At 41.6% G+C, this 24510-nt stretch overlaps 2 protein-coding genes across 9 annotated transcripts in view; both read left to right on the forward strand.

Annotated features, from left to right (window-relative positions):
• Position 1: 1 nt before the first annotated feature.
• HIGD1A (HIG1 hypoxia inducible domain family member 1A) lies at positions 2-8133 on the forward strand. Of its 5 annotated transcripts, none has more exons than XM_070493580.1 (5): positions 11-149; positions 5487-5601; positions 6251-6385; positions 7093-7185; positions 7285-8133. In XM_070493580.1, exons 2-4 carry the CDS (start codon positions 5505-5507, stop codon positions 7140-7142), a joined length of 282 nt encoding a protein of 93 aa, XP_070349681.1. In that variant the 5' UTR covers positions 11-149; positions 5487-5504; the 3' UTR covers positions 7143-7185; positions 7285-8133. The 5 variants fall into 5 exon arrangements, with proteins under 5 accessions (XP_014715580.1, XP_070349681.1, XP_070349678.1 ...); XM_070493578.1 differs by having other exon boundaries at positions 114-149; positions 5491-5601; positions 7285-7425; XM_014860094.3 differs by having other exon boundaries at positions 2-149; positions 7093-8133.
• An 11426-nt stretch (positions 8134-19559) lies between these two features.
• Positions 19560-24510, forward strand: part of CCDC13 (coiled-coil domain containing 13) — a 52890-nt gene continuing 47939 nt past the window's right edge. The window contains exon 1 of one of the 4 annotated variants that reach the window (XM_070492302.1): positions 19560-19697. Coding sequence is in view for 1 of the 4 variants with exons in the window: in XM_044754511.2 (XP_044610446.2) it covers positions 19896-19898 (3 nt within the window). In the remaining 3 variants the exon portion in view is untranslated. The other 3 variants (XM_070492305.1, XM_044754511.2, XM_070492304.1) reach the window with 3 other exon arrangements.

Raw genomic sequence — 24510 nt, forward strand, 5'->3', positions numbered from 1 at the left:
CACACGCGGCCGGCGCCGACCCTTGCGTGCCAGCCGCTGGCTTCTGATTGGCTGGGGCCGGCTGTGGGCGGGACGGGCAGAAGCCGGCCGGCAGCGCACGAAGGCGGGGGTCAGAAACCGGTTGGAGGGTGAGCGATCCTGTGTTCTAGGTAAGCGAAGCGTGAGGGGTTACTGCGAACCGGCGACGCCCGGCTGCGGGGCCGGAAGAACTGGGGCTGCGCTTGGCTGGGCCGAGAGCGCTTTGACAGTGTTAGGGGCCGCTGGGTTGGGAGTGGAGGCGATGCCTGGGATGAAGGGGGCGAGGTATAGTTGGCGGGGCGCAGGTCCGTCCTTGTGGATCAGAGGAAGTTGGGGGTCCAAAGACGAGGCCTGATGCCAGGTGGGGTGAGGGGTTACGGCGCCAACGAGGAGAAGAGGCGAAAGTGGAGTGAATTGTTGCTGAGAGGGAAGACTTGCGGGTGGGGCTGTAATGAGAGGCCTGTGAGGGCGCTGGGGCGACTTCCGGGAGCCCGAGACACGGGTGGTACCCGGAGCGTGGAGCCTCCTTGAGAGTGGGGCCGAGCCGTGGGTGATGCAGGATTGGGAAGGCGAGCGCTCCGGCCGTGGAGGCCTGACAAGGTCACGAGAAGAGAGGGGGGGGGAGATCGAAAGGTTGAGGGGAGGGCGTAAAACCACACGACCTTCCAGTGGTCTCCCTCTTCTCCCCGACCCCGTGTTTCCTCCCACGCTTGGCGACTTTCCTTTACCCCTAGGAAGGTAAGAAGGATTCAGGGGCCCTGTATAAAGCATCTGTGATGGATTTTAAATTTCTCCCGGAAAATTAAGTCAGCCAGTTAGAGGTTACAAAACATAGCCTGGGTTTAGGATTGGGAGCAGCCGCGATGATTCGGCAGTGTAATTCGCCTTTCCCTTGTGTATTACTGATGTGGGAGGCAGCTCTTCTTCAGGGGAAGCTCTACCGAGGGGATCTGTGCTTCCGGAAGTAACCAGGCACTTTCAAGTATGACCGGTTTGGGTGGAAGGTTCTGACAGAGTGAAGTGGTACCAGGCCCCAGGATGATGAACGTGTTTGAGTCCTGTATACCGGGGATTTTCTTACTTCCTTGTGCACTAGAATCGCTTGAAGGGGCTTCTTAAAATATAGATTCCTTCTCCCCTCCCCCAGACCATTTGAATCAGAATCTTCAGGGTGGGGCCTTTGCAGCCATTTTAAACAAGCTGACAGGTGACTGATGCAAAAGCAAAATTTGAAACCACTGTTGTTAGATAGTAGTTTCTGTAACCAAAATGACAGCCTGTGAAGATCCTTCAGTCTTGACATCACCTGATGGTGAGCAGCTCATCTTCGCTTATGCCTCTTCTGGGTTCCCACGTTTTCGGAAAAGTCTTCAGTAGTGTCTTACTAGGTCTACAGAATAATTCGTGTTTTCCAAACTGGCTTTGAATAGCTGGTTGTTGGTGCCTCTTTTTGCACCTGTTCAACTTTCTGACAGATCTGAATCAGTTGCTCTGGGTGGATGAGGAAGTGATAATAAAGGAAAATCTAGAAGTGGTTCTAATGAAAAAAAGTCTTTTCAAATTACAGTTGAAACTGTTAGATGAGCTAAGTCACTGGGGAAGAAAGTTCCATTTAATTTTAGGCATTACCTGTTTTTTACAATTCAAAGAAAGATGTCTTCTGTCAAGGAAGGGATTTTAATATTTTCAGATTAAATATATACCAGCATCATAAGATTGATGATTTGGCAGTATATTGTCAATCAAAAGAACCCTGGACTGTGTGTATCAAATGAGCTGAGTTCTAATCCTCCCCTGCTAGAGATGTAGTCATGGTGTTGAGCAATTCATATAACCCTTCATGATCCTTTTTCCGTCTGTGAAATAAGGTTGTTGGTATGGATTAATCATCTGGGTTCTTATTCTCAAATTATATGATTTGTGGTTATTGACTCTGATACTTTAAAAATTAACCGTTTTCAATTTAGGGGACTGTAAATCATGAATACTTGAGAAACTTCCAGGTGGTAATTAGGAAGAGAATTGTCAAAATCTTATCTTCAGGGAGTGTTACAATATCTACCATAATTTATAAAATGGTATAAAAATATAATTTGAACTATAAAATAACAACTCTGATGTAAATGTTGGATTTTTAATATTTCTCTTTATTAATTTTATCCTGAAATGTGCACACAAAGTGTTCTGGAGCAGAGATAGACTGTCATTAGTCACTTAAAGCACATAATGATCACATGGTTCCCCCACACCCTGATTCCTATCCCAGGGACTACTTTCTGAAAGCCGGATCAAATGTGCTACCCATACAAACTTCAGTCTGTGTCATAGGTAAGGAATGAAGATCAATGGATATTCTTTTGTTCTTTTATATACAAAAAAGAGACAGCCATCTCCCTGCCTCCTGAAAGGAGAGGGGGAAAAAACTTTTGCTCCGTTGACCTGTGGGTCAATTATAGTGATCCAGATGTGAGAGATTAGAGGAAAAATTACAAATTTTCTTGCTTTTAAAGACAATTCCCAAATTACTTCACAGTTTGGGAATAACTAAGGCAAAGGAAGAAAACATGCTTTCATGGCTGCAAAAGAAAGTGCTAGTGTTTAAAAGTGGATTGTGGTGTATAATAGATTTGTCTCATGTGTGGTTGCAAGAAACAAAGACCTACTCAGGTTATTTCTTTCATAGATACAATATGATAATTAAAGAAGTAAGCACTTAGGTACATAGTTTGACATTTTTATTACTGACTGATTAAACTCTACAAATGTGTGCAATTATTATTGTTTTCATTAAATATTTCTTTTTAAAGATTTTATTTTTTCCTTTTTCTCCCCAAAGCCCCCCCGGTACATAGCTGTATATTCTTTGTTGTGGGTCCTTCTAGTTGTGGCATGTGGGATGCTGCATCAGCGTGGTTTAATGAGCAGTGCCATGTCCGCGCCCAGGATTCAAACCAACGAAACACTGGGCCGCCTGCAGCGGAGCGCGTGAACTTAACCACTCGGCCACGGGGCCAGCCCCTAAATATTTCTAAATAAATCACCTGACAATAATTTTAATTGCTGAAAAATATTACTTTTAAATTTATTCAAAAAACATTTGGTGTACTTACTACATGCAAAGCATCATGCCAGGCGATGGAGATAAATACAAGCAGGGCAGGTGTTGCCTCCTGGCTTGAAGGAGTCTAACAAAAACAGTTAAACAAGCGTTTATGAGAAAGAGTTATACAGAAAGCATGGGGTCCTATGGAACTACGTAACCAACATTTGTCATAAACTTAGAGAGTCAAAGAAGACTTTCCAGAGGAAGGCAATTAAGATAAGAACCTGAAAAATGGGAGGAGTTAGCCAGGAAAGAGTATCTGAAAGGAGATGGAAAGGGAGGAAAAGTGTTAGGCAGAGAAATCAGCTTGTGCAAAGGCTTGGAGGTATAGAGAGCATCTATAAGACGTTTAATGTGATTAGAATGTGGAGTTGGCGAGGGAAGTGGAAGGAGGATTTGTGATAAAACAGTTATGCCTTTGAGAAGTTTGATTATTATGAAGGCAACTAATAAACATAATAGCCTAAAATAAATACACTGTTGAATCTTTCCATGTAGTCCATTTATGTAATTTCTTGAAGGCCAATCTCAGACATTTCTCTGAAACTTGCCAAATCCATGTGAGCTAAAAGACGTAACACTCTAAATTCGATTCTCATTGACTCTGTTATGCTATTGGCAAGTAATCACACTGTCATGTCTCATTTGTTTAAAACATCTAATTTTTGAACCCTTAATTATTTCAGTGTTTATCTCTTTAAGTATATAGTGAGTGTCCTGAACCTTGAGCTTGTTGAACCTTGTATATAGTAAAGCTCCTAAGTGGGGGTTTATTCAGTTAGCAGGTAATGGAGCACAAAGAAAGGAAGAGAAAGTCTAGTTCTAATCTGGGTTCTCTCCTGTCTAGCTGTGTGATACTGCACAAGTCCTCTGGATTAAGGTTTTCTTCTCCGTCAGATGACAGAATTGGACTCTTCCCAATGGGGATGGGGCCCTGAAGGGATGATTTCACCTTTCAAACTAAGCGCTAAACCCTACCTCTAGAGTTGGATTTTCTTTGAGGGCCTTTACTGCTACTAACACCCCTTGAATAGCAAAGTGTTGAATGAGAGCCATCATTATCGAAGGGAGTATGATGCATATGAAAAACCCAGAAGTGAAGATAAGATTTTATATGAGTGGTGAGATGGGCAGTTGACTTTTGAGGTTATTGTAATTGACACTAATCAGAGGCTTGTGTACTTACATACCATGACTCCCTTATTTTATCTATGGGTGAAGTTTACAGGCAGTTCAAATCAGCTCCGTGAAGAAGTGTTATGTGTAGTTACTGTGACTAAGATGAAATTGAGTTTGTTGTTACCTCATTGTGATGAAACACCTGTTAGTTTTCTGCGTACAGGAAGGTGACTGAAAAGAGGGAATGGAGCTTTTGGTGCCTGTAATAATGGAAATGAATCTTTTTTTCCTGCCACCTTATTCATATAATCTGTCTAGTATCTTGCCTGTTTTGGTACCACTTAAAGGAATAATATTATAAAAGAAGTAAAGAATTTTAAGAGGGAAGCCCAGGGAATATACGGTATGTAAAGGAAGGCAGATCTGAAGCTTAGGAGATACTCATTCATTAAGAAGACCCTGAGCGTGGTTCAGTTTTTTGCTGCAGTGATCTTAAAAATGATAACCCTAAGTCAGAAAAAAAACTAAAAAGCTGTTATATTCAATTGAACATAAATTATGTTTAAAAGGAAGCATTTCTAGCAACAGTATTTAAAATAAAGCTTTGTCCTTAAAAGTTGTAAATAACAAGCTAAGTAGAAATTTTGTCTGTTCAGAATAACTAATCTTTTCCCCCAAAACTGCCATCATCAATAATAGAGATTAGTGTAATCAGTTGGAAACTGTTCAGAGGTAAGACCTGAAGCCAGGTAGCCATGGGAATAAATCAGTCAGTTGCAGTTGAAAGCAATAAAGACTACGCTTAACTACACGTGAAAGTGCTTAGTAGGATTTTTAACACGATACTGAAGAGGCAATAAGGAGTATCAGTTTGGTTTGAGTAATTTAAAGTTGTCAAGTTGAAGTTGATTAAGGCTGAAGGTAGCCAGAAAATTACTAGCTACTATTTTCATTGACAAAAGTACTTTCAATTTTAAGAAAATTTCACCATTATTAACAATGTGGTACTAAAAAGGAATTGGTTGTATGGGAAAGACATCAAAACAGTAGGGGGAATAAATACATACAGCTCTCCCTAGAGATGGCTATGGATTAAAAAAATAGGTAATTTCTAAAAATATTTTTTGAAGTTCATGAATAACTTATACCAGGTTTTTTGGAAACTAGGATTGTTTTAAGTACATCCAGTTATTTAATGTTACTAGATGACTTTTAATTGCAGAGCTTCATGGAAATTCTCTTTCAGGAAGATTCTTCACTCAGTATGTCGACCAACACAGATGTATCTCTTTCTTCATATGATGAAGATCAGGGATCTAAACTTATCCGAAAAGCTAAAGAGGCACCCTTTGTCCCCGTTGGTAAGTTTGACTTTGGCATTCTAATAATCTGTTGTAAGCTTTAACATAATAGAAGTCTGGTCAAATCGTTCATCAAGCACATCCTGAAAGCATTTATTTCCAACTATTTTTTCATATGTTGTTGAAATATGCTGAGATTGGCATGATATGTCTCATTGTAAAAATTCTTCCGTATGTATTCAGACTTACTGTTTTATTGACTCATTTCAGTGAATGTGTTGGGGGACCCCAGGGCCACCTTTAGTCTCAATGATATGCTAGAAGGACTCACAAGACTCCTAAAAGCTGTTACACGCACAGTTATGGTTCATTACAGTCTCTGCTGTATTAACTGATTCCCTTTGGGGAAGGAAGTAGGACTGAGAGGAAGAGTTCCCCTGGCGCTCCTAAAGGGCTTTATCTACTGGCTCCACGAGCCCACATTTTGAAGATGATCTTAACTTTCTGGATCTGCTACTGTTTGCTACCAATCATAGATTTTGGTTCAGGAGTAGGGAGGTTGGATTAAAAACGCAGTTTGTATGCTCGCTAATTATTGGTCTTATAAAGCATCCTTATAAAAATAGTATCAAGTACGTTGGTTGATGGTTAATCATCTTGGTTCCCTACCCCCATGCATCTGACATACTTGTGACTTTTTGTTTCACAGGAATGGCAGGGTTTGCAGCAATTGTTGCATATGGATTATATAAATTGAAGAGCAGGGGAAATACTAAAATGTCCGTTCACCTGATCCACATGCGCGTGGCAGCCCAAGGCTTTGTTGTGGGAGCAATGACTCTTGGTAGGTTCCTATAAGAAATTTTAAAATTTGTGGTTCCCCATTAATGAATTGATTACTTTGTAAATAAAACAAAATAGATACTTCTGGCTGATTTTGAAGCAGTTTGCAAATATCACTTATTCATTTTCATGTAAAAATGGAATTAATAAAAATAGCTCAAGTAGTGATATAGTTTTACTGCCTATGATATATCTTACTAAGGCTTTAAAGGAAAAAGACAATTCTGTCTATCACTGAGTTTATAATTTCGTTGAAGAGTCTGAACATGCAGTGGGGTTGTTAGTGAGAGCCATTATCTGAGAGAGACATGATTGCGATTTTATTCAGTATTTGAAACTGGAAATGATTTTTTAAATGTAGGTATTACATGCTTTTATTGGCTTTTATAATTCGTTGTCTTTATCTGGTATTATGTAGTAAGAGTAACTCCTTTTAAAGTTGCCAGATAAATATTGATTGTTCTTTAAAGCAGATATTTTAATAGTCTGAGCTAGTCATAGTAACCTGGAACTACTTGAGAAACTACGTAAAAAGAATTTTAGAAATTTAAATGTTTAAGAAGGCAAGAGTGTAAGTAGCATGGGGTCTGTTCCCCTTGTAAATATTGCATGCCAGCAAAGGTGTTACTTTTAGCTATTTTATGAACTGTTTTTATTTTCTTAATATTGGAGAAAGTTTAAATGTTAACTAGCATTCTTTTTCTTTAGGTATGGGCTATCACATGTATCAGGAATTCTGGGCAAAACCGAAACCTTAGAAGAAGAGATGCTGTCTTGGTCTTGTTGGTGGTGCTTGCTTTAGTTAGACATCTCATATTGAGGTTATATGTTTATGTTGAAAATAAATCATTTGGGTAGACAATAACATGGTAATTTGAATATTGGCTTCCTTTCTTGCAGGTTTGATTTGCCTGGTGACCAAATTACTAATGACTAGTTCACTAACTAGGTCATTCAGGGGAGTCAAATTAGCACAAAAGAAACATGTCACTTTTAAATACACTTGATAGTGGTAAAATGTCCACCTTCAACCCTTCTGATGAAATTAGTTCTGAAGAAGACAACACACCAATCCTGGAGTACTCCCAGTTGCTGCAGAATATCACATGCTTTTGATGTTATGTAGGAATCCTCTTTACCCCAGTTAACTTTTCTGCCTGCCTTGTGGACTGATTGAGTGCTTTGGTCTTTAGGGCTAGTTGGCCCTTGAAGAAGACCCCTTTTAGAACAGTGCATGGAATGTAACATTGTAAGCCTCCCCACAATGGACACTGTGTGTGTATTTAAACCAAACCTAAAAAGCTGATAACAGCTACTTAGAAGTACTATTTATTTCAGAATCAAACTTGTAAACGTAAGAGTAACTTAATTATGGATCCCAGTTTAGCTCTTTTGTAATGCAGAATTATATTTTTGCTGCTGTTATAGTAGAAAAATTTTTGAATCTCACCTTGAAATAGAAATATGTATTTTCACTGCTAATGCAAAAGTAAATGAAAAACACTTTTTAAATGTGTGCAGTATATTTATTTTCTCTGTAAGGATCATAAATGTTAAACTCAACAAATTACCTATAATGGGAAGTGATTAATTTATGAGCAGCTGGTTTGGTCAGATATTATACACAGATTTTGGTGTATTACAGAATGCTTTATTGCAGTTGTAAAATTCTCTTGTCTAACCTGAATTTACATTCCATGGTGATAACATGGTAAATGTAGTGTTATTAAAGTAAGTGAACACACCAAATGTCTCGTATTCATTTCAATTTGGAAAAACACATCGTTCTTCAAAGCAGCACAAAAATTAAGTTCTAAGAAAAGACAGAACGTTTTGTACCTTTCGTAGGAACCACAGTTAAAGAATATTTACCAAATAGGAATAATGTCTAACATTTATTGAGCATTTACTGTGTGCCACACACTGCCCTAAGCACTTTTCATGTATAATGTGATTTAAGTTTCTTAAGAACTCTGAGAGGTAGGAGCTATAATCCTCATTTCACAGAGGAGGAGACTGAGGTGTGACCAGTTCAACTAACCCAAGGTCACATAGCTAGAGAAGGTTATAGGTTTGGGACTGGAACCTGGGCAGTCAAGTGGTAGATGCCAACGTGTATTAGAGACTTGAAATGTTGGCATTGTGAAATTAATGCTGGTGATCACAAATTAATAAAATTAGACAAGAGGCCTTGACTCATCACTGACTGTATAACCTGGACCAAATCAGGGTTTTCTCAGTCTTTCCTAGCTATGAAATGAGATTAGACTAGGTAATGTCTGTGGTCCTATCTGGCTTGTAAATCATTATATGGGTCTATGAGAAAGTACTTTAAAAATGATAAAATATTACTGGGAACTCTCTTCAGCTTCCAATAGACATAGGAGGTGCTTGTAGGCATTCCAGACAATTGTTTCATGAAGGATGTCTTCTGGAGAAGAACAAATTTGGGAACAAGTTTCAGAAAATTGTCACTGTAATGGATAAGTACATTATTGATTTTGTTTAAATAAATACTAATTTGAGAGAAATTCATGTAGACAAATGCCAGAGAATAAAGAGAAGAACAAGAGTGAAGTGTTAAAATCATAGTGAGCATTCTGTGATCAAGAAAATGTGTGGAGGGGCCGGCCCGGTGTTGCAACAGTTAAGTGCGCACGTTCTGCTTTGGTGGCCCAGGGTTCGCAGGTTCAGATCCTGGGTGTGGACATGGCACCACTTGGCAAACTATGCTGTGGTAGGCGTCCCACATATAAATTAGAGGAAGATGGGCACAGATATTAGCTCAGGGCCAGTCTTCCTCAGAAAAAAGGAGGATTGGCAGCAGTTAGCTCAGAGCTAATCTTCCTCAAAAAAAAAAAAGAAAATGAGTGGAGTTGCTTGCCTGAAGAAGAGAATACTAAATTAGGATAAATAGGCTAGTATCAGATTATGGAAGTTCTTAAAAGTGACTCAAGTGGATGTGATACTATTTTTTATTGAATCAGACCTGGGTTCACGGTTTTGCCACCCACTAGCCAAATAGCCATGGTTTTCTCATCTGTAAAACGGGGTCAATATCAATGATGTAGGGTTGTTGGGAAGATTAAATGCAAGAGTGAATGTAAAGGGTTCACACCTGACGCATTAATAAACTTAATAAGTGATTGCTGTTACCGATCTTACTGTGTTAAGCTTGGGAATGCAGGAGCACCGGAGGTGCATGGGCCCTGCTCTCTCAGCTTACAGTCCAGCAGGGAAGAGTGGCATTAAGTAAGTGATTACAAAAAGCATGATGAATACTAGGTATGGGAGGCAGCAGGAACATCTGGCTGTGGAACCTAACCCAGGACTGGAGTCAGAGAAGGTATCCCGAGGAAGCAATGTTGTACTTTAAAGAGATGATTTGTTGATTTTTCACTGAGAGATTCTTTGGCTTAATGTTGCATATTGGAACATTGGTGTATGATTTTTTCCATGCCTCTCTCCTCCACTAGTCTGAGGGCATGGTGATCTTTTTTTTTTCTTTTTGGAAGGGGAAGATTTGCCCTGAGCTAACATCTGTTGCCAGTCTTCTTTTTTTCCCCCTACCTCCCCAAAGTCCCAGTACCTGGTTGTATATCCTAGTTGAAGTTGTTCTAGTTTTTCTATGTGAACTGCCACCACAGCACGGTAACTGACAGACGGGTGATGTGGTTCCGCAACCAGGAAGTGAACCTGGACCGCTGAAGCGGTGAGCGCTGAACTTTAACCACTAAGCCTATCTGGGCTGGCTTTCATCCAAAGCACCTGGCACTAGTGCTAGGCTCATATAGGTGTTCAATAAGTGTTGTTGAAATAATCAGAATAAGTAGGTTTTGTTCTTTTACATTCAGAATCCTGCTGTCCTTAGAAAAAAGGTTGCATACATGTTTCTAGTTAACGAACAGCAGTGACATCTAGTGGTGAGAATTGGAATTTAACTCCACACTTAAACCTAAATCCCCTAAGTATGCTCCCTTTCTGTATCACCGAGACGGAATTTGGTAGCAGAGGATTGCTCGTGTGGGTGGTGTCTTTTGCCTCACAGATGAGGACATGCTGCTCAGGAAACTTAGGCTCTATCCCCATGAAAATCTACAGCCTGTCACGACAGACCTAGCCAGGACAAAACTGAATGAATGAACATAAGGTATTTTAAAGTTCTCATGTGTCAAACAGTGGAACTGCCAACCATTGTTTATATACTTGATCCTGTTTGAAAGCTCTTCAAATAGAATGGAGAAGCTTGAGAAAGGAAACCGAACACGCAGCGACTTAACTAGTGCTGCTTTCTAGCTCACCCGTTTCTGTCTGACGCCCCCCTCCTCCCACTGTCACACCCTAGGTTCAAACTCTTACAAGTGTCTTTCCTTCCTTCTGTTGATTTGTCTCTATTAAACTGGTCACCAAGTCCTGCCAGTTTTCCATAAGCAGAGTCTCATTACTCAGATTTGTCCTTTTCCTCTCCTTGCTGCCAACACTTTAAACCTAGGCCCTTTACCTCCTGTTCTGCCACCTAGCTCCAGCGGTGCACTAATGCCAAACCCTGGGCTTGCCATTACCCCCAACACCTTTGGTCATGCTCTATTCTTTTCCTGAACGTCCCCCCTCCCCACTCCCAGTCAATTCAGTGCACTCCTTACAGACTCAACCCAAATTCCACTTTTGGTAAAGCTGTTCTGAATGCTTCTAGGCCACACTGAGCTTTACCTTTTTGTCAAATCTTGCCATATTTGAGTTTAAAGCACACAATGCGTGCTCTGTTATAATACTTTACTTTTGTGTAGTGCTTTGCTGTATATAAAATGCTTTATTTTTTTGTATTTTTATTTTTTTAGTGAGGAAGGTTGGCCCTGAGCTAACATCTGCTGCCCATCTTCCTCTATTTTGTATGTGGGATGCCTCCACAGCATGGCTTGTTGAGTGGTGTATAGGTCTGTGCCCAGGATTCGAACCTGCAAACCCTGGGCCACTGAAGCACAGCGTGCGAACTTAACTGCTATGCCACCAGGCTGGCCCCTGCTTTAATATTCTTTTCCATTAGTTTCTCACAAAAACTCTGAGGTACATATTATCCTGGCTTTTTCAATAAGGAAAGCTGTAATTTACTCAAGGCCATACAATTGAAAAGCAGTGGAGCTGGGACACACCCAGAACTTGAGACCCTTGGTCACGTGGAGAGACTGCATGATGGAAGGGAAGGCAGGTATGTGAAGTCACGTCTGTTCAAGAAATACTTGTTTTTCCATTTCCTTAATTTCCACCACACACACACACACACACACACACACAGTCTCACTCCCCATCTGGGTCCCAAGTTCAATACTTTTTTTCCAATACACCATAGCTGCTTTATCCTCAGATTTTTTCATATATAAAAATCCTCAGTCAGTATTTGTTTTGGCCTTTGTAAGAAGGAAGCTGAGGAGATTCCCACAAATTGTCTTACTCTGGAGGCAATAAATTGAAAACTAGTAAGTACACAAGGCAGGGGACCTGATCAATAGGGGAGAAATCAGTTATCACTGAGACCCGGTGACTTTCATCCAAGTATTTTGAAAGACCATGATATGAGCCGAGAGTGAAACTGAGAAATTTTGGGGGAAAATATAAAATATATTACCAATCCATTGTGCTGAGGGCTTGGAGGAGAGCCAGTGTAGATCTCATCCATCCGAGAGGTCCCTTGGAACTAAGGACTGATGAATCTTGGCAGAACATTGTGTTTTCTAATAAAGTAAATATGATGAATGAGATCACCATATATACAAACATCTTAGACAAAATAGCTCCATGGATAAAATAAGACTTGACTGTAGCCAAAAGGTTGTTAAGCTAAAACACAAAAGTGTAGTGGGGGAGTCTACGAGAGGCTGGTGGACAACAAAGAAAGCCCAAATCCATGGCAAGATGAAGAGGCAAAACTGGCAATGTGCATCCAGCACTTTCCATCAAGAAGGAACTTGAACCTGGAGAAAATGAACAATTTTTATCTATGTGGGGACTCTTGATTGTGAAGTGGAAAATTTAATAAGGCTTAATCTTGGGTCAAAAATATCTCAACGCAGTTTGTCTCTATTTGCTCTAAATCCATGCTCACAATATCTTTCTGATGACTCTTGGCTTCTTGGGCAGCTGATTCTGGGAAGGGAGGAGCTCTGGATATGGATCAAAATCCCCTAGTGTAAACCAGAAAGTGACTCAGTGTTCTGGTTTACCTGTCAGTCACTTAATACCATGACTGATGTAAGTCTAGCCCCAAGAGACACTCCTGGTATAATGACCAAATTAGATTGTGGACCTGCAAAGCTCACGTCCTTAAGTAGAGAGCTCTGAAATAGGAAGAGCCAAATGGAGCCTTGCTTTTAAGCTGCAGCAAAGCTCACTGCCATTTTGAAGCAAAACAGCTAAATCTGTAATAATGTATGACAACTGAAGAGCACTTCAGTTTACAAAGCATTTTCATGACCTATTTGAATATCATAGTAATAAGGGTACTATTGCTATTTTAAGAAGAAAGGTGAGGTTTGTGATGTAGGGGAGGAAGACAATTTCTCTACCTTCTAGGTCCTTCTGGCTGGCCTAGGAATTAAATTGACATGAGACAGAATAACAGGTGAAAATCAAACAAAGTTTAATAACATATATACATGGAGAAACCCAGGAAAGCTGAGTAACTCATCAGAATGGCTGAGTTAAATATCATCTTCACCTAAAGACAAAGGAGGATGTTGGGGGTGGGGGGTGTCAGTTATAGGAGATCTACCAGAAAAAGCACAGTAAACAAGAGGAAGGTTATTATGCAGATTTAAGTCCTGGGCTTCTGCATTGATAAGAGTTCCTAGAGATAGCGTCATCCCCCTCTTCCTGGTACAGAGAGGGAGACACTTATACAAATGGAGATTTCCCTCATGAATGTAAACGTCTCTTACAAAGGGTAACTTCTACTTGGTTTTCAGAACTTCTCCCTTGTCTGCAGTGTCTTAAAAGTAACGGAGCCCAAAAGAATCCTCCTGCCAAAGAGACACATCTTGAGGTAGTAAATTCTGCTCCCCCCAGTGACTTGACCAATGTCAGAGAGTTAAAAGCCAGGTTTTCTTACTTCTGACAGAGTTTATTCAATTCAATTTTGCTTCTTATAGGGTAGGATCACTTGCTTCTAAGAGTAGGATCACTAACTGCTTATCTTATATTTACTTATTTATGGGAGAGGTAATGTAATATCAGCGAGGGGAAATCTATTTGATGACCTTATCATCTTTAAACAGTTATTACAAGCATGGATAAAAGTCCCACTTTAAAGTTGGAGCAACGTTGAACTGTGGGAAGGACCTATTTTAGTGATTAGAAAAAAGAGCAGGGCCCAGCCCCGTGGCTGAGTGGTTAAGTTCGCATGCTCTGCTTTGGCGGCCCAGGGTTTCGCTGGTTCGGATCCTGGGCATGGACATGGCACTGCTCATCAGGCCATGCTGAGGTGGCGTCCCACATGCCACAACTAGAAGGACCCACAACTAAAAATAAGTTGTACTAGGGGGGCTTTGGGGAGAAGGAAAAATTAAATAAATAAATAAGAAAAAAAGAGCAGTTAGACCCACACAAATATGCTCAACTGATTTTTTTTTTTTTTTTTTTTTGAGGAAGATTAACCCTGAGCTAACATCTGCTGCCAATCCTCCTGTTTTTGCTGAGGAAGACTGCCCTGAGCTAACATCCATGCCGATCTTCCTCCATTTTATATGTGGGATGCCTACCACAGCATGGCTTGCCAAGCAGTGTCGTGTCCACACCCAGGATCTGAACCAGCAAACCCCGGGCTGCTGAAGCGGATCATGTGCGCTTAACAGCTGCACCACCGGGCAGGCCCTCAGCTGATTTTTTTAAAATTTTATTGTAAAATATACATAAAATTTACCATTTTAACCATTTGTAAGTGTACAATTCAGTGGCATCAAGTACACTTAAAATGCTGTGCAACCATTACCACCATCTGCCTCCAGTACCTTTTTATCATTCTAAACAGAAATTTCATACCCTTTAACAATAACTCACCATTTCCCCCTTCCCCTATCCCCTGGCAACCTCTGTTCTGTTCCTGTCTTGATGAATTTGCCTATTCTAGGTACCTAATGTAAGTGGAATCATACAATATTTGTCCTTTTGTCTCTGGCTTATTTCACTTAGCATAATGTTTTCGCGGTTCATCCATGCTACAGCATGTATCAGGATTTCATTCCCTTTTATGGCCAAATAATCTTCTATTGTATGGATATACCACATTTTGTTTATCCATTCATCTGCTGATTGACACTTGGGTTGTTTCCACCTTTTGGCTATTGTAATAATAATGCTGCTATGAACATTGGTGTGTAAGTATCTGTTTGGCTCCCTGCTTTCATATTTTGGGCATATACCTAGAAGTGAAATTGCTAGATCATATGGTAATTCTATGTTTAATTTTTTTGAGGAACTGCCAAACTTTTCTACAGTAGCTGCACCATTTTACATTCCCACCAGCAATGCATAAGCGTTCCAATTTTTCCACATCCTGGCCGACCTTTGCTATTTTACTTTTTTTTGATAATAGCCATCCTATTGGATATGGAGTGGTCTCGTTGTGGTTTTGAATTCCTTTAATGGCTAGTGACGTTGAGCATCTTTTCGTGTGCTTATTGGCCACTTGCCTATCTTCTTTGCAGGAATGACTATTCCAGTCTTTTGCCCATTTTTGAATTGGGTGGTTTGTTTTTTTGTTGTTGTTGAGTTTGCTCAACTGATTTTTGACAAACGTTCAAAAGTCATTCAGGGGCCGGCCCCATGGCTGGGTGGTTAAGTTCGTGTGCTCCACTTCCACAGCCTAGGGTTTCCCCAGTTCAGATCCGGGGTGTGTGTGGACATGGCACCGCTCATCAGGCCACACTGAGGCGGCATCCCACATGCCACAACTAGAAGGACTCACAACTAAAATATACAACTGTGTACTGGGGGGATTTGGGGAGAAAAAGCAGGGAAAGAAGGTTGGGAACAGTTGTTAGCTCAAGTGCCAATCTTAAAAAAAAAAAAAAAGTCATTCAGTGGAGGAAGGGAACCTTTTGACAAATGGTGCTGGAGCAACTGGACATCCACAGACCAAAAGAAAAAAACCTTGACCTAAACTCACACCTTATATAAAAGTTATGTCAAAATAAATCATGAACATAAAACTCTTAACATTTTTAGAAAATCGCAGAGAAAAATCTTTAGGATCTAGAACTAGGCAAGGAGTCCCTAGACTTGACACCAAGAGCATGATCCATTCTGAGGGATCAGATTTCACCACCCCAAAATGTATCTCTTTGGCTTGATTTGTGCGTGTGTGTGTGTGTGTGTGTGTGAGGAAGATTGGCCCTGAGCTAACATCTGTGCCAGTCTTCCTCTATTTTATGTGGGATGCCACCACAGCATGGTTTGACGACTGGGGCTAGGTCTGCCCTGGGGATCCAAACCTGCAAACCCCAGGCCGCCAAAGGAGAGCGTGCAAACTTAACCACTACACCACTGGGCCAGCCCCAGGCTTGAATATTATTTCTAATAACAAAAAAAACTCAGAAAGAAATTTTGACCTTTCCCCTAACTGCCTAAAAGAATTTGAGATAGAAGACTTATCCCAGGAAGGAGCTATCACCATAGATAACTCTGGCTATGGTAGCCAGGGAGGAACCTTGCTAAACCCATTCTTATCAAAGTTCTCTTTCTCCAGTCACATTGTCTATAGATGGCCCAGCAAACATTCTTTTACCAAACATTTGCCTTCACATCTCCATGTAAATTGCCTTCCTCCCCTTTGAAGTCCCAAATCACTACCCTCAACATCCTCCCTTTGTCTTTAGCTGAAGATGGTATTTAAGGTAGTGGCTTCTGCCATTTTGGCAAGTTACTCAGATTTCCCGGGTTTCTCCCACATATATGTGTTGTTAAACTTTGTTTGACTTTCTCCTGTTATTCTATCTCATTGATACCAGCCCTGACATCAATTTCCCATTAAGTCCAGCATTTATGGGGTTAAAACCAAAGCACTCATTCCCTGCTTACTCCCTCACTTCCTGGCTCCAGAATCCACTATCCACCATGGAGACAAATGGTCAAGGACAACCACCTAGATTTGTTATCTCCTCCTCCTTCCTGCAAGCAGTCTCAAGGCCAAACACAGGCTGGTGGAAAAGCTCCAACCAGCAAGGCCATATGCTCCCCTTCCCCTACCTAAAACCCCAAATAAAAACCCTGACTTTTAGCTTTTCAGAGAGTTTGGGATTTCAGCATTAGCTGCCCTTTCTCCTTGCTCAGCACTGTGCAATAATAAAATTCGTACTTTCTTCCACTACACCCAGTGGCAGAAATTGGCTTGCTGGGCAACAGGTGAGCAAACTCACTTCAGGTTCAATATCATCATGTCAATTTCTTGGACCAGCCAGAAGGACCTCGAGGGTAGAAGAATAGTTTTTCCTTCCCTACACCATAAAAGAAAGAAATTGATAAATTAGACCTAATCAAAATGAAAAACTTTTGTTCTGTGAAAGCCCGTCTGAAGAGAATTAAAAGACAAGCTACAGACTGGGACAAAACATTTCTAAACCACATATCCAAGAGTTAGAAACTGGGAAAAAGACATGAACAGACACTTAGTAAAGAGGAAATACAGATGGCAAATAGGCACATGAGAAAAATGTTCAATATCATTATCCATCATGCACATTAGAACCACAATGAGCTGTGACTACACACCTATCAGAAAAGCTGAAATAAAAAGCGGTCACAACATCAAACACCGGCAAGGATGTGGAGAAACTGGATCACTCACACATTGCTGGTGGGAATGTTACATTGTATAGTCACTCTACCAAATGGGTTTGTGGTTTCTTATAAAAACTAATCATTTGATTACCATACAGCTGGCATTTATCTCAAAAAAATGAAAACTTAGGTTCATACAAAAACCTGTCCCTGAATATTCATATCAGCTTTATTCATAAGAGCCCCAAACTGGAAATAGCCCAGAAGCCCTTCAGTGGGTGAATGGTTAATCCAGCTGTGGTACATTCATACCATGGAAAACTACTCAGCAATAAAAAGGAAGAAATTATTGATACATACAACAACTTGGATGAATCTCCAGAGAGTTATTCTGAGTAAAAAGTCAATCACAAAAGGTTACATACTATATTATTCCATTTATATAACATTTTTGAAATGACAAAATTTTAGAAATGGAGAACAGGTTAGTGGTCATTAGGGATTAGGAACTTGGGGGAGGGGCACCAAGAGGGAAGTGGGCGTGGTTATCAAAGCCCGACAAGAAAGATCTTTGCGGTGATTTAAGTGTTTGGTATCTTGACTATGGTGGTGGATACCCAAACTTACACATATGACAACATTGCCTAGAACTAAATACATACACAAAAACGAATACAAGTAAAATTGGGGAAATCTGAATAATGTTACTGAACCAGGTTCATTTTTGCCTGCCGCCCGGAAAGCAAAACACCAAAACGATGAGATTGTAGCAGAGAGAGGGTTTAATCACAAGGCAGCCATGCCAGGAAGTGAGAGCATGAATCTCAAATCCACTTCCCTGAAATAGAGACTCAGGGATATTTACGGGACAGACTGCAAGGTGGTCTGAAATGTGGAGCTAGGTGACTGGAGGTGAGGTAAGTGATGATCTGCCCAAGCATAGTCAGACTTCATGTCTCTTCATAAGACCCATGTTCACAAAATGGCGGTGTTAGCATGATCCGAGGGTGGAGTTTTTAGCCTCTTAACGTCTAAATGTCACTTATCAGACACCTGTGCGGGCCCAATTGATGAGTTGGTGGTCTCAACCAGCCTGGAGTAGACAAAGGGGTTCTAATTCCCAAAAAACAGCTCAAACACCCATCACCATGGAGACCCAGGCTCCAGGGAGATATCATCTACGGGAACCTAGTGGGAGTCAGAGAGCATATTGCCTAAGCAGCACAGTTAACAATGGGTGAGTTAAACAGCTAAAAGCTATAATCAGTAATTGCAAAAAGGAAAGAAACCTTTAGTTCCTAGCTACTATCATCAATAGCTAACTCTTTGCCAGTTTCATTAAGATAGGTGGATTGTGTCAACATCAATATCCTGGTTGTGACATCAGTTCTGGTGCTGCACCTTCATGCATGTCTATGGGGTGAATGCCTTACAAGGAAAAAAAGAAAGAAAATCAACGATGAGATATCTGGAAATTTTCAAATTATAGAGGCCTGGATAAATATTTGGGAAACTTCCCTGGATCTCCTTTCCTAGAAATTTGCCTCCTACCCCAATATAGCCCTGAATATAGTAGTGACTTAAATTGGGAAGTGCCTGTCTAAAAAAACACACAAATGTTTTCTATCATGAAAACAAGCCATGTTCATTATATTTAACATCTTCTTCTAAAGTGCAAAAATAAAAACAGCACTGCAATTCCATCACCCAAATACAACCACTTTTTCTGTTAATACTTCTGTGCATTCCTCCCAGTATTGATTCTGTGCGTAGTTTAAAACAACACAACTTTATTTATTTAGAACTACTATTTTGTGTCCTGCCTTTTTCCCTCACCATCACGACATAACATTTCCCCCACATTGTTTTATATTTTTCAAAGACATTCCAAATGGCTACGTGAAATTTCCTGGTGGGATCATCCACTTTTCAACTCCCCTGCAGGAATGCGGAATGTGCATCTCTGTGCAGAACGTTTGGTCCACAAAACATTTAAAACGTGTTCCCAAAGCGGACCACTGGGGCAACTTAAAAGTCTCAGGCAGGGGCCGGCCCTGTTGCTCAGTGGTTAAGTGCGCAATTCCACTTTGGTGGCCTGGGTTCGCTGGTTGGGATCCCGGGTGCGCACCTACGCACCCGCTTGTCAAGCCATGCTGTGGTAGGCATTTTACATCTAAAAAGTAGACGAAGATGGGCAACAGACGTTCAGGGTCAGTCTTCCTCAGCAAAAAGAGAGGGATTGAGGATTGCTGGCAAATGTTAGCTCAGGGCTAATCTTCCTCAAAAAAAAAAAAGGTCTCAGGCACAGGACGCCTTGTCCTTCTAGCCCACCGCGCCTATTTCCCTACTGCCTCGACCTGGACCATCTGCGCCACTGTCACTTTCCGAACTCCCGGGGCCCTCTCGGCCTCCGTAGAGGCATGATGACGTCCCTCGGGCGGCATTGCTGGTTTCCCTGGTGACGGTTGCCAGGGCAGTGCAAGAAGGCGTCCCGAAGAGGCGACGGGGCTGCGGCGGCCCTAGAAGGGAGGAGCAGAGTGACTCCTGTAAGTGCGGGGAACGGCCCGGGCCGGAGCCGGGGGCGCCCGCAGCCGCCGGGGGCCTGGAGCGGAGCCGGAGCGCACGCGTTCGTCCGAGCGCGCTGCCGCTAGTCGGCCGCTCCCTGCGCCGGGCGCGGGGCGAGGACTCCCTCCCTTCTGTGAATCTTCACGCAGCGCCTCCTCCACTCTCCAGGCAGACACTTAATGGTCAGCATGATAAAGCGGTTAGTGAAGAGCCAGGGTGGGTCACCTGCCCTAGTCACAGAGTTGGTAGTGGGCATAGTCAGAACTCCAACTCGGGTCCGCCTGACCAGCGCCCTCTTCTGGCCTCTGCTGCGGAGCTACGGGACCTGGTGGCATCCGCTTCCCCCATGCTCCCGCCCCAGGGCCAGCCCCTACAGAACCGGAGACTCGCAGGAGGGAGTCCCCCTCTGAGCTGGACTCCTGCTCGGCGAACCAGTCATCTCCACCCCACCCCCAACCCAAACCCCTCCCTGCATGGGTGCTGGCCTGGCGGGTAGTCGGTGAGTCTTGTCCTGCAGTGTACAGGGCGCCCAACTAGGCATCTTGGGCCGTCTGCTCTCCACCCCCAGAACCCCAGGCTGTTGCTGGGAATTCTCCATGAGAACATAGTAGAAATAAAATTAAAAATAGAAGAAGACAGAAAGAAAGAGAGAAAGTGGCAGGCTGGTGGGGTCAAGGGAGGCTCATGCCTGGAAGGGGCCTTTCCTCACTGGTCCCTGTGCCAGATGCACTCAACTGCCTTTAGGATCTTGGCTTTGCCACAGGAAGTGGCGTGGTGGGTGGGTGCCACTCTCCCTGTCCCACGGCTCTAGTGTCTCCTTCCTGAGCTTAGAGTCCTTCCTTGCTGCTTTTATTTCTTAGAGCAGTTTTAGATTTACAGGATCTCTGAACAGAAAATACAGAGTTTCCATATACTCTTCCCACTTTTCCCCTATTATTAACATCTTGCATTGATGTGGTGTATTTGTTAGCGTTGATAATCCTATATTGTATATTTCTGTGGGTTTTGCTGAATGCATAACGTCATGTATCCACCATTAAAGAATCATACAGAATAGTTTCACTGCCCTAAAAGCCCCCTGTGCTCCGCTGCTCATCCCTCCTTCCCTCTCCCCAACCCCTGGTAGCCACTGATCTTTTTACTTCTCTATAGTTTTGCCTTTTCCAGAATGTCAGAGAGTTGGAATCATATGGTATACAGCCTTTTCAGACTGGTTTCTTCACTTAGCAACATGCATTTAAGTTTCCTTCATGTCTTTTCGTGGCTTGATAGGTCATTTATTTTCATTGCTGAGTAATATTCCCTTGTATGGGTGTACCAGTTTATCTCTTCACCTATTGGAGGACATCTTGGTTGCTTCTGCTTTTTGGTAATTATGAATAAAACTGCTATAAAAATTCGCTTACAGGTTTTTGTGTAGACCTAAGTTTTCGAGATGATTGCTGGATCATTTGGTAAGACTGTTTAGCTTTGAAAGAAACCACCAAGCTGTCTTCCAAAGTGGCTGCATCATTTTGCATTCCCACCAGCAATGGGTGAGAGTTCCTGTTGCTTTACATCCTTGCTAGCATTTGGTGTTGCCGGTGTTTGGGATTTTAGCCATTCTAATAGGTGTGTAGTGGTATCTCATTATTGTTTTAATTTGCATTTCTGTGATGACAGATGATGTTGGACATCTTTTCATGTGCTTATTTGCCATCTGTGTATCTTCTTTGGTGAGGTGTGTGTTTAGATCTTTTGCTCACTTTTTAGTTGGGTTGTTTTCATATAAAGTTTTACAATTTCTTTATATATTTTGGGTACAGACATCTGTTTTGCAGACCTGTGTTCTTCTGGTCTGTGGCTTGTCTTTTCCTTCTCTTAACAGTGTCTTTTACAGAGCGGAAATTTTTCATTTTAATGAAGTCTAACATCAATATTTTCTTTCATGGATCATGCTTTCAGTGTTGTGTCTAAAAACTCATTGCAAAACCCAAGTTCATCTAGATTTTCTCCTATATTATCTTCTTGAAGTTTTATAGTTTTGCATTTTATGTTTAGGCCTATGATCTGTTTTGAGCTAATTTTTGTGAAAGGTGTAAGGTTTGTGTTTAGATTCATTTTTTTGCATGTCACTGTCCTGTTGTTCCTGCATCATTTGTTGAAAACACTGTCCTTTCTTCAGTGGATTGCCTTCTTTGCCAAAAATCAGTGGACTCTGTTTGTGTGGGTCTATTTCTGGGCTCTTTATTCTGTTCCCTTGATCTATTTGTCTGTTCTTTCACCAATATCATACTGTCTTGATTACTGTAGTTTTATAGTTTGTTTTAAAATCTGATAGCATCAGTCTTCCGACTTTGTTCTTCTCCTTCCATATTGTGTTGGCTATTGTTGGTCTTATGCCTTTTCATATAAACTTTAGAATCAATTTGTCAGTAAACACAAAGTAACTTTCTGAGATTTTCATGGGGATTGTGTTGAATCTATAGATCAAGTTGGGAAGAACTGACACCTTAACAATATTGAATCTTCCTATCCATGTACATAGACTATCTATTTACTTAGTTCTTCTTTGATTTCTTTCATCAGAGTTTTATGGTTTTCCTCACATAGATCTTATACATATATTGTTAGATATATACCTAAGTTTTTCCATTTTTTATGGGAATGCAAATGGTGTTACGTTTAAATTTCAATTTCCAATTGCTTCTTGCTGGTATATAGGAAAATAATTGACTGTTGTGTATTAACCTTGTCTCTTGCAACCTTGCTATAATTGCTTATTGGTTCCAGGGGTTTTTTGTTGTTGATTCTTTGTGATTTTCTACATAGACAATTATGTCATCTGAGAACAGACAGTTTTATTTCTTCCTTTCTAATCTATAATGGTTACTTTTCCTCTCTCACTGCCAGAAGCAGGAGGGGATTTTCCTCTGATTTTCACAGTGAGAATCTAGGAGGGCTCCTGAAGGTAAAATTCATGAATGTATGAGGGTCCCCCTAAGCCTGGACCCCTTGAAGTTTTAAACTCTCAAGCCAGTCAACTCTAATCCTCCAACAATTCATCAGTCGCAGTTTAAAGCGTTCCTACTGATGCTGGCTCCAGCTGCAGGCTTCTGCTCCCAGTGACCTGTGATTCTCTGTCTTCACCTGGCCCTCCAGTTTTCAGGGGAGCAGATTGCCCTGTGACCTCAACTCTCTGTGGACTAAGTTCTCTCGGTTTCCAGTTGTTGATTTTTGGTTTGGTTCATTCAGCTTTTTTCTTGTTTTGAGGATGGGAGTGACAACTTCTAAGCTCTTTACGTGTCGAAAGTTCTGCTCAGCCTTAACTGTGAAACTCTTTGCACCTCAGCTTCTACTACTTAAATCCAGAGCAAGTAACAGGACCCTGATCCTGCCTCAGAGCACCACAGATAGAAGGCACAATGTTATTGAGAGAGATTTTAAGAGATTATGCTTGTTTAAGCATTTGTTACAATTACTTGTGAATAGCCTGTTCACAGATACAGCAGCTGGCTACCAAGGGTGGTTGGATGGACTAAGGAAGGCTGAATTCATTCATTTGTTTCAGAAATATTTACTGAGCATCTACTGTGTGCCAAGTACTGTTACAGGTCTGTGATATAGCCATGAACAAAATAGGTTAAACTGTGTGCTCTCGGGTAGCTCACATACTATTGGGAGAAATCAGATAATAAATGGGTAATATATTGCTGTATGTCAGGTGGTTAAAAGTGTGATGGATAAAAATTAACCTGGGCAGGGGAGAGAGAGTTCAGAGGGTGGACTCAGGGGAAGGGGCTGCAGTAGTAAACAGGACAGTCAAGGAACGTCTCACTGAGAAGATGCCCTTCGTGTAGACACCTGTGCAAGGTCAGGGAAGGCGTCATATAAATACCTAGGGAAGAATATTCCAGCAGAGAGAATAGCCAGTGTAAAGGCTGTGAGTTTGCTGCATTCTTGATAATGAAAGATGGATTGGGAGAGAACCAAATTATACTGAGCCCCGTTTTTATGCTGCAGTAGGCATGGTCTGACTTCTATATTCATGGGTTCCTCTGGCTGATGTGTTGAGGGTAGCCTGTGGGGTTAGGGATAAGGGCAGATGCAGGGACGTGAGTTAGGAGGCCATAGTAATGACCCAAGAAGGAGAGGATGATTCTTGGTCTAGAATGATTGAAGAGGGGGAGGTGAGAAGTGTTCAGATTCTGGATATATTTTGAAGGTAGACCAAGAGAATTTCCTGATGGATCAGATGTGCAGGAGGGATGGGGGGCACTGATCCTTAGAGTCCCTGCCATTCTTCATGTTGCCACATGGCCTTTGCACATGCTGTCCCTCAGCCCAAAATGTTCTTCCTCTAGTTAACTCCTAGCTGTACTTCAGGTCTCAGCTCACTTCCTTAGGGATGCTCTCCTGGACTCCCCAGACTATGTCAAATTCCCTGATAGAGGCTCTAAGCACCATATATCTTTCCTTCAGAGCATCACAGTTGTCATTTTATGTTTATTTATGTGATCATTTGATCACTATCTGTTTCCCCCACCAGACTATAAGCTGCATGCGGATGGAGCTCTGTCCATAGTTCTCTGTGCAGTGCCAATAAATATTTGCTGAGTGATTCTTTGACCCATGTCCTACATGAGCAAATGAATTCAAGTTGAGTGTCTTTAGTGCTCTTTGCTCTAGGGCCAAAATTATCGCTGTGATTCCCTTATTCATTCATGGCAAAAATGTTAATTTATCACCCACTACGCACCCATGCTGGCTTGTACTGCAGAGACAAGATTCAGAGATAAACATGACAGTTTCTAC

Source organism: Equus asinus, chromosome 21, assembly GCF_041296235.1.
Source record: "Equus asinus isolate D_3611 breed Donkey chromosome 21, EquAss-T2T_v2, whole genome shotgun sequence".
NCBI lineage: Eukaryota > Metazoa > Chordata > Mammalia > Perissodactyla > Equidae > Equus > Equus asinus.